We start from the raw sequence: 14,130 nt of genomic DNA on the forward strand, positions 1-14,130 counted from the left end.
TTGAATGGAATCATCCCAGCACACTCAGCCCAGCAGGCTGGGAATTCTTAGGAACTTCAGGCACCCCAGTCCCCTAGGTGGCAATACAGCCCTGAAGCTCCTCACAGCAATAAGCAGCCTGACAGTCATTCCCCCAGCTGGTGCAGCCCTGCCACAGCAGCAGAGCAGCCAGAGAGTGGCCCTGTCCACAGCAACTACACAGAGTCTCCTCCCCATGTGCAGCTGCCTAGGCCGGACCCAGAGGCCACCGCCAATGTGCAGCTGCCTGGCGCAGGCAGAAGAGCTGGGGCAAGGCACGAAGAGGTGCTGTTCTCACAGGAGAGCACACGCAGCACATCTGCCACTCCTCACAGGGCTCTAGGCTGCCCCAGGGGCTTCCCTGCCCGTGGCAGCTCAGGGAATTACCCAGAGGCTGCTCCTGGTGTGCGGGTAACTGACACAGGCAGCAGAGAAGGGCAAGGCCACCAGCAAGCAGGAAGGGACTTTGTTCTCCCAGCTGACACATGTGCCACCCGCCTACAACTACCTCTATCACCATTAAAAAGCAGAAAAATTTGGGCCAGTCAAGAATCACCCAGACAACCCCTGAGAGAGGGCCGGGGGAGATAGATTTAACCTATCTACCTGAAAAAGAATTCAAAATAAAGGTCATAACCATGCTGATGGAGCTGCAGAGAAATATGCAAGGGCTAAGGGATGAAGTCAGGAGGGAGATTACAGAAATAAAACAATCTCTGGAAGGATTGAAGAGCAGACTGGATGAGGTGCAAGAGACTGTTAATGGAATAGAAATCAGAGAACAGGAATACAGAGAAGCTGAGGCAGAGAGATAAAAGGATCTCCAGTAAAGAAAGAATATTAAGAGAACTGTGTGACCAATTCAAACAGAACAATATTCACCTTATAGGGGTACCAGAAGAAGAAGAGAGAGAAAAAGGGATAGAAAATATCTTTGAAGAAATAATTGCTGAAAACTTCCCCAAACTGGGGAAGGAAATAGTCTCTCAGACCATGGAAGCCCACAGATCTCCCAACAAAAGGGACCCAAGAAGGACAACACCAAGACATATAATAATTAAAATGACAAAGATCAAAGACAAGGACAGAGTATTAAAGGCAGCCAGAGAGAAAAAAAGATCACCTACAAAGGAAAATCCATCAAGCTATCATCAGACTTCTCAACAGAAACCTTACAGGCCAGAAGAGAATGGCATGATATATTTAATGCAATGAAACAGAAGGTCCTTGAACCAAGAATACTGTATCCAGCATGATTATCATTTAAATATGAAGGAGGGATTAAACAATTCCCAGACAAGCAAAAGTTGAGGGAATTTGCCTCCCACAGACCACCTCTACAGGGTATTTTAAAGGGACTGCTCTAGATGGAAGCATTCCTAAGGCTAAATAGATGTCACTAGAGAAAATAAAGTCACAGGAAAGAAAGAAGACCAACCAAATACTAACTAAAGGTAAAAAATAAAATCAACTATTCACAAAAGCAGTCAAAGGAAACACAAAAGAGTATAGAATAAAACACCTAACATGTAAAGAATGGAGGAGAAGGAATAAGAAGGAAGAGAAATAAAGAATCATTACACTGTTTATAATAGCTTAATAAATGAGTTAAGTTAGATGGTTAGACAGTAAAGAAGCTACCCTTGAACCTTGGGTAACCATGATTCTAAAGCCTGCAATGGCAATATGTACATATCTTTCAATAATCACCCTAAATGTAAATGGACTGAATGCACCACTCAAAAGACACAGAGTAATAGAATGGGTAAAAAAGCAAGACCCATCTATACGCTGTTTACAAGAGACTCACCTCAAACCCAAAGACATACACAGACTAAAAGTGAAGGGATGGAAAAAGATATTTCATGCAAACAATAGGGAGAAAAAAGCAGGTGTTGCAGTACTTGTATCAGACAAAATGACTTCAAAACAAAGAAAGTAACAAGATATAAAGAAGGACACTACATAATGATAAAGTGCTCAGTCCAACAAGACGATATAACCATTATAAATATATATGGACCCAGTAGAGGAGCACCAACATATGTGAAACAAATACTAACAGAACTAAAAGAGGAAATAGAATGCAATGCATTCATTTTAGGAGACTTTAACACACCACTCACTCCAAAGGACAGATCCACCAGACAGAAAATAAGTAAGGACACAGAGGCACTGAACAACACACTAGAACAGATGGACCTAATAGACATCTACAGAACTCTACATCCAAAAGCAACAGGATACACATTCTTCTCAAGTGCACATGGAACATTCTCCAGAATAGACCACATACTAGGCCACAAAAAGAACCTCAGTAAATTCTAAAGATTGAAATTCTACCAACCAGCTTCTCAGACCACAAAGGTATAAAACTAGAAATAAATTGTATAAAGAAAACAAGAAGGCTCACAAACACATGGAGGCTTAACAACATGCTCCTAAATAATCAATGTATCAATGACCAAATTAAAACAGAGATCAAGCAATATATGGAGACAAATGACAATAATAGCATAAAGCCCCAACTTCTGTGGGACGCAGCGAAGGCAGTTCTAAGAGGAAAGTATATAGCAATCCAGGTCTATTTACGGAAGGAAGAACAATCCCAAATGAACAGTCTAAAGCCACAATTATTGAAATTGGCAAAAGAATAACAAATGAGGCCCAAAGTCAGCAGAAGGAGGGACATAATAAAGATCAGAGAAGAAATAAATAAAATCGAGAAGAATAAAACAATAGAAAAAAATCAATGAAAACAAGAGATAGTTCTTTGAGAAAATAAACAAAATAGATAAGCCCAAAGCCAGACTTATTAAGAAAAAAAGAGAATCTTTTTTTTTCATCAACAGAATCAGAAATAAGAAAGGAAAAATCACGACGGATGCCACAGAAATACAAAGAATTATTAGATAATTCTATGAGAACCTATATATGCTAACAAGCTGGAAAACCTAGAAGAAATGGACAACTTCTAGAAAAATACAACCTTCCAAGACTGACCAAGGAAGAAACAAAATCTAAACAGACCAATTACCAGCAACGGAATCAAATTGGTAATCAAAAAACTACCCAAGAACAAAACCTCTGATCCAGATGGATTCACTGCTGAATTTTATCAGACATGTAGAGAAGACATATTACCCATTCTCCTTAAAGTTTTCCAAAAAACAGAAGAGGAGGGAATACTCCCAAACTCATTCTATGAAGCCAGCATCACTCTAATACCAAAACCAGGCAAAAACACCACAAAAAAAGAAAATTACAGACCAATATCCCTGATGAACATAGATGCAAAAATACTCAACAAAATATTAGCAAACCAAATTCAAAAATACATCAAGAGGATCATACACCATGATCAAGTGGGATTCATCTCAGGGATGCAAGGATGGTACATTAGAAAATCCATCAACATCATCCACCACATCAACAAAAAGAAGGACCAAAACCACATGATCATCTCCATAAATGCTGAAAAAGCATTCGACAAAATTCAACATCCATTCATGATAAAATCTCTCAACAACATGGGTATAGAGGGCAAGTACCTCAACATAATAAAGGCCATATATGACAAACCAACAGCCAACATCATGCTTAACAGCGAGAAGCTGAAGGCTTTTCACCTAAGATCGGGAACAAGACAAGGATGCCCACTCTCCCCACTGTTATTCAACATAGTACTGGAGGTCCTAGCCATGGCAATCAGACAAAACAAAGAAATACAAGGCATCCAGATTGGTAAAGAAGATGTCAAACTGTCACTATTTGCAGATGACATGATATTATACATAAAAAACCCTAAAGACTCCACTCCAAAACTACTAGAACCAATATCTGAATTCAGCAAAGTTGCAGGATTCAAAATTAATACACAGAAATCTGTTGCTTTCCTATACACTCATGATGAACTAACAGAAAGAGAAATGAGGAAAACAATTCCACTTATAATAGCATCAAAAAGAATAAAATACCTAGGAATAAACCTAACCAAGGAAGTAAAAGACCTATACCCTGAAAACTACAAGACACTCTTAAGAGAAATTAAAGAGGACACAAACAAATGGAAACTCATCCCATGCTCTTGGATGGGAAGAATTAATATTGTCAAAATGGCCATCCTGCCTAAAGCAATCTACAGATTCAATGCAAACTCTATCAAAATACCAACAGCGTTCTTCAATGAACTGGAATAAATAGTTCAAAAAATTCATATGGAACTGCCAAAGACCCTGAATAAGCCAAAGCAATCCTGAGAAGGAAGAATAAAACAGGGGGCATCTCACTTCCCAACTTCAAACTCCACTACAAAGCCACAGTAATCAAGACAGTTTGGTACTGGCACAAGAACAGAACCACAGACCAATGGAACAGAATAGAGACTCCAAACATTAACCCAAACATACATGGTCAATTAATATACGATAAAGGAGCCATGAACATACCATGGGAAAATGACAGCCTCTTCAATAGCTGGTGTTGGCAAAACTGGACAGCTACATATAAGAGAATGAAACTGGATCACTGTCTAACCCCATACACAGAAGTAAATTCGAAATGGATCAAAGACCTGAATGTAAGTCATGAAACCATAAAAGTCTTAGAAAAAAATGTAGGCAAAAGTCTCTTGGACATAAACATAAGCAACTTCTTCATGAACATATCTCCCCAGGCAAGGGAAACAAAAGCAAAAATGAACAAGTGGGACTATATCAAGCTGAAAATCTTCTGTCAGCAAAGGACACCATCAATAGAACAAAGAGGCATCCTACAGTATGGGAGAATATATTCATAAAAGACAGATCCGATAAAGGGTTGACATCCAAAATATATAAAGAGCTCACACACCTCAACAAATAAAAAGCAAATAATCCAATTAACAAATGGGCACAGGATCTGAACACATACTTCTCCAAAGAAGAAATTCAGATGGCCAACAGACACATGAAAAGATGCTCCACATCCCTAATCATCAGAAAAATGCAAATTAAAACCACAATGAGATATCACCTCACACCATCCAAAAGGCAAACAACAACAAATCTTGGTGAAGTTGTGGAGAAAGGGGAACACTCCTACACTGCTGGTGGGAATGTAAATTAGTTCAACCATTGTGGAAAGCAGTATGGAGATTCCTCAAAAAACTCAAAATAGAAATACCATTTGACCCAGGAATTCCACTCCTAGGAATTTACCCTAAGAATGCAGCAGCCCAGTTTGAAAAAGACAGACGCACCCCTGTGTTTATCACTGCACTATTTACAATAGCCAAGAAATGGAAGTAACCTAAGTGTCCATCAGTAGATGAATGGATAAAGAAGATGTGGTACATATACATAATGGAATATTATTCAACCAGAAGAAGAAAACAAATCCTACCATTTGCAACAACATGGATGGAGCTACAGGTTATTATGCTCAGTGAAATAAGCTAGGCAGAGAAAGACAAGTATCAAATGATTTCACTCATCTGTGGAGTGTAAGAACAAAGGGAAAATGGAAGGAACAAAACAGCAGCAGAATCACAGAACCCAAGAAAGGACTAACAGTTACCAAAGGGAAAGGGACTGGGGAGGATGGGTGGGAAGGGAGGGATAAGGGGGGGGAAAAAGAAAGGGGGCATTACGATTAGCATGTATAATGTGGGGGGCGGGGCATAGGGAGGGCTTTGCAACAGAGAGAAGACAAGTAGTGACTCTACAGCATCTTACTACGCTGATGGACAGTGACTGTAATGGGGTATGTGGGGGGGACTTGGTGATGGGGGGAGTCTAGTAAACATAATGTTCCTCATGTAATTGTAGATTAATGATAACAAAAGAAAAAAACAAAAAAAAACGCGATTGCAAGGTGAGAAGGGAAGCCTGGAGCCGGAGGGACAGCCATGGGGGTTTCATTTCCCCGAGGAGCTTGGGAGGCCAGTCCGCCCTTGTAGGGAAAAGTGGGTCAATGCAGAGAAGGGGACAGAGGAGGGGCCTGTTTTTCAGTTTGTCAATAATCAGGCCTGTGCTTTGATCTCTGCTTAGAACCCAAGTTCCTGGTACTGCATCCAAACTCTTTACAGATGTGTCCTCGGTGACCTTTCTCCTCATTCCCAAGCCTTTGGTTTGTCAGATTGTTGAGCGGGTTGTCCAGGGCAGGAAGAGACCCCCAGGCACTCCCTAGGAACACACACCCTGTCACCATGGACTCCCAGGACTCTGCCCTCCTGACACACTCAGGTTTGGCCTCAATAGGGAAGATTTGCCAAACCCAAGCACCTTCTCCCTTAAGGAATCTTTGCTAAGAGCTCTGTCTCCTTGGCTACTTAGAACAAACCCATGGCTCCTTGCTTGCCTTACAGAAGATGATTTCCAGGCCTCTCCTGGGTTCCAGAGTATGGCAGTTTTAAGAATCTGCTTCACTTCATACCTGTTAGGATGGTTGTTATCAAAAAAATCAGACGACAGTGTTAGCAAGGATGTGGAGAAACTGGAACCCTTGCACACTGTTGGTGGAAATGAAAAATGATGCAGTTGCCGTGGGAAAAAAATTAATACTAGAACTATTCTATGACCCAGCATCCAGATGTGGGTGTTTATCCAAAAATACTGAAATCAGGATCTTGAAGAGATAAACAAGCGTGCTTATGTTTATTGCAGAGCTATTCATGGTAGCCAAGATGTAGAAACTACCTAAGTATCCATCTGCAGATGAATGGATGAAGGAAATGCAGTGTACACATACAAAGGAATACTTGTCAGCCTTTAAAAACAAGGAAAATCTGTGACATGTGACATGTGACATTCACCAGCATGGGTGATCCGGGACATTATGCTAAGTGAGATAAGCCAGTCACAGAAAGACAAACACTGCATGCTTCCACTTATGTGAGGAATCTAAAATAGTCAACTTCAGAGAGTCAAAGGGAGGAATGGTGGTTGCCAGGCACTGGGGAGAGATGGAAATGGAGTTACTACTCAAAAGACATAAAATTTCCATCCAGCAAGATGAAAAATCTCTTGCTGTCCAACTTCGTATCTAGAGTCAGCTGTAATGAATTGTGCGCTTAAAAATTAACAGAGTAGATCTCATGTAAAGCATTCTTATCACAGTAAAATAAAATTGAACACTAAAGAATTGGCTTTGGATTGGCAACCTCAAGGAGAGAGCACAGCTTTACTGAGTATCCAGGAAAGGATGGCTTGGGGAGCCTGCTGTCCACCGTTGGAGAATTCCTGGCACCTGCTCTCCAGATTATGGTCTTTGAAACCTGACTAGGCAGGGTGTTAATATATATGGGTTCCCCTCTGCTAGGCTAGAGAAAGAAAATTAAACCAGAGGCTGCAGTGTTCAAAATAGCCACTCTGTGTCCCCACTGCGCCGTCAAGTGTGCACGGCTTATGCAGCAGTGCGGCCCAGAGGTGCTCAGTGCTGCCTGTACAATAGAACAGCTGGCGGCGCTCCGGGCGGGCGAACTCTGCTCCCTGCCGCTCTGTCAACAGCTCTTAGCAAGGCTTCAGGCTTATTTCTTCATTCATTTTTATTTTAGAAAGCAATGGATTCAATCATTCTGTACACCTCACTTATTTTTATTTTGAAATAAAATAAAATTTTATACCATAGTGTATCACCTTTGAGTCTGACCTTTCTTCCACCCAGCATAATGCCCATGAGATCTGTCCAAGTTGTGTATGTCAATTGCTGGTTTCTTTTTATTGCCAAATAGTATTCCGTTATACAGATGTTTAGTCATGCACCTGCTGAAGGACCCTTGAGCTGTTTTCAGTGTTTTGCTATTGCAATTGGAGCTGCTGTGAATATTCGCATACAGGTTTGGGTGTGCAGATAAGTTCTCATTGCATTCTTCATACACACTGAAGAGTGCAGCTGATGGGCCATATGGCGGATGCACGTTTAGTTTTATAAGAAACTGCCTAATTGGTTTCCAAAGTTGCTCTACCAGTTTACATCCCAACAGCAATGAGTGAAGATTCTGGTGCTCACCAGCAAAACTTGTGTTTGGTTACCCAAGGTTACAAACTCCTAAGACTCTAGAATATCAGAACTAAACAGTGCCCGAAGATTACATGGTCCAGCCCATGGATTCTGCTCAGGAAGGAACCAGGATGCTGAGAAAAGGACTGACCATCATTTCTGCCTGCATCCAATTCTATTATTATTACCACCTTCCCTGCTTGCCCAGTCTCCGGCAGAGCTATCTTCTCTTTATGACATCCCTGGAGACTGTCAAAGGCTGGGCAGGACCTAGGAGGCTTGTTCAAGCCTCAGGGGACAGTCTTGCACAGGAAATTTGACCTTGTGCTTTGCTGCCATTGAAGAAACCAGGACCCACTGCACTGTCTTCTCTTGAGAAATTACTAACAGTACCAAAGTTCAAATTCATTCTGAAGTTAACAGCTCGCAGTCAACTTTCCCTTCATCCTGCCTCCTGCCTGTCAATAATGTCAATAGCCATTGCTATTAAGCTCAGCGAGTCCCGTTTATTGAGCACCTACTATGTTCCAGGCAATGTGAAAGGTGTTTTATGTACCATGCCTCTGGTTTTTAGGCCAACCAGCAAGGTTAGTACAATAGGCCTTACCTGATGGATGAGAAAGAAAATGGCTATAGTAAATCATAATCCCGGACTCAAAAGCTTTAGAATAAAAGAACTTGGTCCAGGTCATTCTTTTGCACAACTTCTCACAGTTCAAAATGCATAAAATATTGCTTTTGGTGATCAAAGTGACCTTTCCTGTCATTTCTGAGCTTTAATATGCCAAGTGCAACTCTGGATTTTATACCTGAAACTTGGGTAGCTGACACCAGGTGGCGCCAAAGCTGACTCTTTTCCTTGGGTGGACCAGCTAGACTTCCCAGAGGCAGCTTCTCATACCATTTGCATGTGGAATTCCAATTCACTAGCATTTCGAGCACATTAAGCTCTTTTTTAAAATAGCAGTGATCCCTGCTTTCTTAAAAATCAAATCACTAAAGATTAACATCTTTATATCTTTCTAAAAGGGTTACACTTTACAGTAAAAAGTAAAGAAGTACAACATCTATGTAAAATACAGAACCTTGTCACTAAACTTCAATTGTTTTACATGGTGCTTATTTTAATTTCAGCTTTTCCATATATGGATCCTTTTGAGAAATCCGTAACAGTTCCAGATCCTTACTGCATTTTGAACGATGAATAGCCACGAATTTCTTTGCATGGAGATGGAGTTAAAACGTATCTGCAACTCTGTTTACTGTTGAGCCTGTTTGTGAATATTTTAAGAACTGAAGCTCTCTTGTTTACCTTGTCAATGTCCAGCTCCTCAGAACCTACTAACTGCCCTGTTCTTTCTATGTGCATAAGTTATTTTCCACTTCTTTGTTCTCCCAGACTGAAACAGACGAGAAAGAAAATTGCTCAAAAACTGGCTTGGTGAACAGTGAGGACACATTTTCTTTTCTTTTCTTTTTTAATCGAAGAATCATTGATAGACAATCTTCTATTAGTTTCAAGTATGCAACACAGTGGTTCAATAGTTATCCATATTATTAAATCTTCAGCCCTTCTAGTGTGGTTACTATCTATCAACATAGAAATATGTTACAAAATCATTGGCTATATTCTCCATGCGGTACTACCATCCCCATGACCAACTTATATTATAATTGAGAATTTTTGTGCCCTTTTATCCCCCTCACCCTTCCTGCCCACCCACTCCAACCCCTCCCCCATGGTAACCAGTGGTCAGTGTCTAATAAGAGTCTACTTCTGTTTTGTTTGTTCTGTTTTGCTTTGTTTTTGTATTCCACAGGTAAGTGAAATCATGACCTCTCAGTGTCTAAATCAGATCATTTTCTATACAGGAATCTTTCTTCTTACTCTCTTTTCTTGGAAATTTCAGCTAGGGTACTCAGCTTTAACTAGTGCACCTGGGAACTCTTTTCCATCCTGCATCCTGACAACCATCCTGCATCCTGACAATCCCCAGGCAACATGGGACTGTTTGTGATCCAAACTTAAGTTTGAGTAAAAGTTAATTTGCACTGATTTTAAGATTAAGATTCAACTTCACCACTGTAGCAGGCTTCATTCTCATTCACAGACCCAGCATTCATTTGTCCATTTAGCAAATATATATTAAGCAAAACTCAGCTTCTTCTGCCATTAAGTTCACCTAAGTGAGCCTTAAAATTAACACCTTTCACTGTTTTTTGATGCTGACAATTTGCATCATATATCTTCCAAGGCCTACAGTGCAGAAAAGGCATCTAATCTGAATAGACACTTCATTAATGGTCATTCAATGAAAGGAGAAAAATGATTGCCCCTCTCCCACTTGAGGCTACCGCTTCTCTGTGGCTCTAAAGGTCTTGTCAGTCACGTCCATCTGGAACCTTACAAGGCCCTGTTTGGGGCTGAAGAAAGCTCTTAGGAGGCAGTAGGAAAGGGGACGTCATGATGTCACGCAGGGTCTTGGCTCCAAGAGGGACAGTAGTGTCCAGCAGTTTTTAGAACCTGCCTCAAACTTCAAAATTCCTTGTTACCCTTCTGGGAATAGAGGCTCCTCAAATTTGTTTTCCATGAGGTTTCTATTTATGAGAAGCTAGCATTTAGGAGGGACTCATAACTCAAGAGCAGTCTTAATTTTGCACCAGACCTCAAAATCTCAGAAAAGGAGGTAGTGACTGCAGGAGTGGGAGAGAGGAATTTGCCTGAGAGATTGTCCTCTATTCCCAAATAAGTTCTGTCTCTCTTTCCCAGCCAGACTCTCTATAAAAGGGAAAACTGGACAACAGGCAGTGGGAAGGAGCACGTCCTGGCAACTTTCTGTGAGACGCGTACACCATGCTGTTTACAAATTCCTGCAGCCAGCCCCGGAATCCAAATGCAGACAACTCTGTTTATGTAACTAAAATAGATGCTTATTCTGTGTGATTAAGGTGGCTGCAGGGAACTGGGCCACAGGGAGGAGACATCTGCTGCTGCTGAGGCCGGAGGGGAGCACAGGGCAGAGGGACCTGGGGCCCTGGCAGGTATGAAGTTTTTTAGATTAGTTTTCCTGGCCCGGACGTCTCCGAGAGTGGGCATGTCTAGGATGCATGGGACAGCCAGAGAGGTCACCACCAGGCATTCTTTGTTTCTGTCTGTCACAGAGGATGGTTTTTCACTGTCCCCTCCCTGACAACTCCCTACCCAGAAGTCTTTGCAATGAAGCCCCATCCTGCACCAGGAGACTTGTTCCAACACAAGGTTCCACTGCCTGGGTCAATAAGGAAGCTCGAATGTTCTAGGGTCAGGAGACATGCAGCCCAACAAATCATTGCCTCTGAACCCTGGTTATGGACTCACTATGCCCTTCACACCTCTGGGGCCCCTGGCCTCGTGACACAGCCTTTCTCCATGAGATTCACTCTTCACGACACAGTTCAACAAATTCTCCAAGCCCTCCCCACCTGGAAGTTACAGCCCTCCCCCAGGCACGGAGGTCCCCAACTCTAGGTCCACCCACCACACTCAAAGGTGAGCATTGTGGCATAGGGTCTGGGTCTCATCATCTTTACACCAGCCTTGGCCTGGCTTACTGTCCAACATGGGCAGCCACATGGGCAAATGGCTTGACCTCTTGAGTCATGAGGAGACTGTTGTTCTAGAGGCCATAGAATAAGAGCAGGACTGTGCCACACCCTGCTTCAAATCACCCCATCGACCCCCAGTCTGCACTTAAATCTCAAGGAAGTTAGGGACAACCTCCCCTGATCTAGATTAAGTGCCCTGCTTATATGTCTACACCACGTAGCAGGTGCTGCTATAATGTCTAACGGGTCCTTTTTCCCCTACTGAGAGGCAGGACTGGGTTTTAACCCTGGGGGCCTGGCCAAGGTTCCCTGAACTTCCCCTCCCATCACTCACCATGACGGTACTTGACTTTTGTGTAATTATTTGTCTACTTTCCTGCTTGACTCCGGAGAGCAGGAAATCCAGCTTCATCCCCACTGTCTTCCCGATGGCCAGCCCAGCTGTCTGGCTGCTCGGAATGTCTAAACGAATGAATGGGTGAACTGATTCATCAACAGGAAGAGGCCTGGACGGACTTGGGAGGGGGAGTTGAGGGAGCAGGATCAAGGTCCCCTTGAGGCAGGACCAAGCCGGAACCAAGGTGGCACCACGAAAGGGTCCCAGGCCACAAAGGGTGACTGTTCTCTCTGAACCAGTGAGATCTTACAAGGAGAAAAAGCAGTGGAAAAACCCAGCCATTTTAAGCTGAATGTCGTTTTCTCTTTTTCTTTGGAAAAAACAAACACAAGGGTTCTTCACTGAGTTTTTAAGGGGGAAGTAGGCGGCTGTGGCATGTAGCAGGAGGAAGAAAAGTTCTTGACAGTCAAAATCCCTGATCTCAGATGGACACTCAAGGAGAAGGAGGCCCCGCTGAAGTCACACTTGGACGCCAGACTCGTGGAGCAATGGAGGGCACGTGGCTGCCAGAGCAGCTAGGGTACACACAGGGGCATTCACAACCCCACAGCCACAGCCCCTCCTGCCCACCCTGTGCACCCCCAACAGCAAACAGAACTCTCTGTCTTGGGTCCTGAGTCAAGCCTGCACAGAATTAACTGCAATAATTGGCAGGTGAGCTGCTGGCTTCTGGGTTTCAACTCACCAGGGGCTCATGAAAAAATACGAGATGTTCTACTACAGCCAGTATTTAGCTTGGGCTCCGAGAAGCTTCAGCTTTCCATGACAAGAAACAAACTGTGTGGCTGCAGCTGCCCTGGGCAAACAAGAGCTCCCGAACAGCCTTGGAGAAAGCGGCCCCTCTGGCCAAAAATCAGTTCACCTCTTGGGGAAAGAAGAGGAAACAGGCCTTGACCTGCTGCCCTTCTCAGTAACACAAGATAATAGAGAAGAAAGGGGCCTTTTGACAGTGGTTTCCCCCTGCCTGCCCCAGGATGGACGGGAGTGATGATCCCCTCCAGAGATTTCCCAGGGCATAAATGTCCTTGTGAACCTTTACATGACTACCTACGATAATAGGAATGCCCGTCCCAACCCACAGCTCCACCACCATTTAACAGTGTCTGTGGCCCCCAGCAGAGCACCAGCCACCTGCACGGCTGCACTTCCATTATCTGCCCACTGCAGACAACACTAATCAATCGTGGTTATCTTTTCTACTGAGCCTGACACATAGAATCCTTCTCAACACTGCACTCCAGAAAGCCATTACAAATGAAAAGGAGTTAGCATGAGAGCTGAAAAGTATTTGCCATTTCTATTTTAGTAACGCAGAAGAGGCTAAAGTTACAATCTCATCAGAAAGTTTCTGCAAAGACAAGTCAAGGGATGTCCTACGCCAGGACTGTGGCTTTGAAGTCAATCACTGCCCAGTAGAGAATCTTTCTCACTGTTCTCCAAGGAGCAGGCTCCGACGGTGAGCCTATGTGTATGTGGTAAAATACGCATAACATAAAACTGACTATTTTGCAGTGTACGATTCAGGGTCATTAAGTATCTTCACAATGCGCAGCCATCACCATGATCTAGCCTGAGAGAACACTGGAGGGGCTCTCACTGGGCACCCAGGCATGGTGGCCCACGGCTGGGACTGCCAATGCTGGGGGCACATTCTTTCTGTTCATCATACCTGCCCTCGAAGCTTGTCCTTTGACTGGAATTTTTGCCACCATATACTATAGCAGGGACAGAGCTGGCTGCCATCCTTAAGTCCTTTTTGGGGAACAGCTTCCCCATTTACAGGGTATCCATGCGACGTGTCTCCCCTCGCTCTTTCCCAGCAGGCCCTCTTGGGCCCATTTCCACTGCTGAACAAGTGGCTTCCCTTTGGGTGAAGCCCGCATGGTCCATGGAGGAGAAGGCCCTTTGCTAACATTTCAGGCAACACCAACTATTCGTTCATGGTCAATTGTCCTTGTGACCTTCAGATTCCTTCAAACAGATTTTGGAGAGCGTCTCCTTCTAGATCCCCTGTCCCATCCCTGTGTTACCAAACATTAGAGACTCAAGTCTGAAACAATTACATTAGAACCTCCTTCTGTCCAGCCCAACCAGGGAGGAGCTTCCTCCACTATCACACGTTGGGTGCTGTGTCCTGGCTCTCACCTACA

At 43.3% G+C, this 14,130-nt stretch overlaps 1 protein-coding gene across 3 annotated transcripts in view; it reads right to left on the reverse strand.

Annotated features, from left to right (window-relative positions):
• The window catches only part of KCNE2 (potassium voltage-gated channel subfamily E regulatory subunit 2), a 180,395-nt gene that overhangs the window by 13,211 nt on the left and 153,054 nt on the right, over positions 1–14,130 (reverse strand). Inside the window, exon 1 of one of the 3 annotated variants that reach the window (XM_017653470.3) lies at positions 11,918–12,020. The exons of the other annotated variants lie outside the window; for them this stretch is intronic. Coding sequence (XP_017508959.2) covers positions 11,918–11,995 — 78 coding nt within the window. The 5' untranslated portion in view covers positions 11,996–12,020. Of the gene's footprint in view, positions 1–11,917; positions 12,021–14,130 lie in introns of those variants that run through there. 3 annotated transcript variants of the gene reach the window in all.

The sequence above is a fragment of the Manis javanica genome, chromosome 3 (assembly GCF_040802235.1).
Source record: "Manis javanica isolate MJ-LG chromosome 3, MJ_LKY, whole genome shotgun sequence".
Classification (NCBI taxonomy): domain Eukaryota; kingdom Metazoa; phylum Chordata; class Mammalia; order Pholidota; family Manidae; genus Manis; species Manis javanica.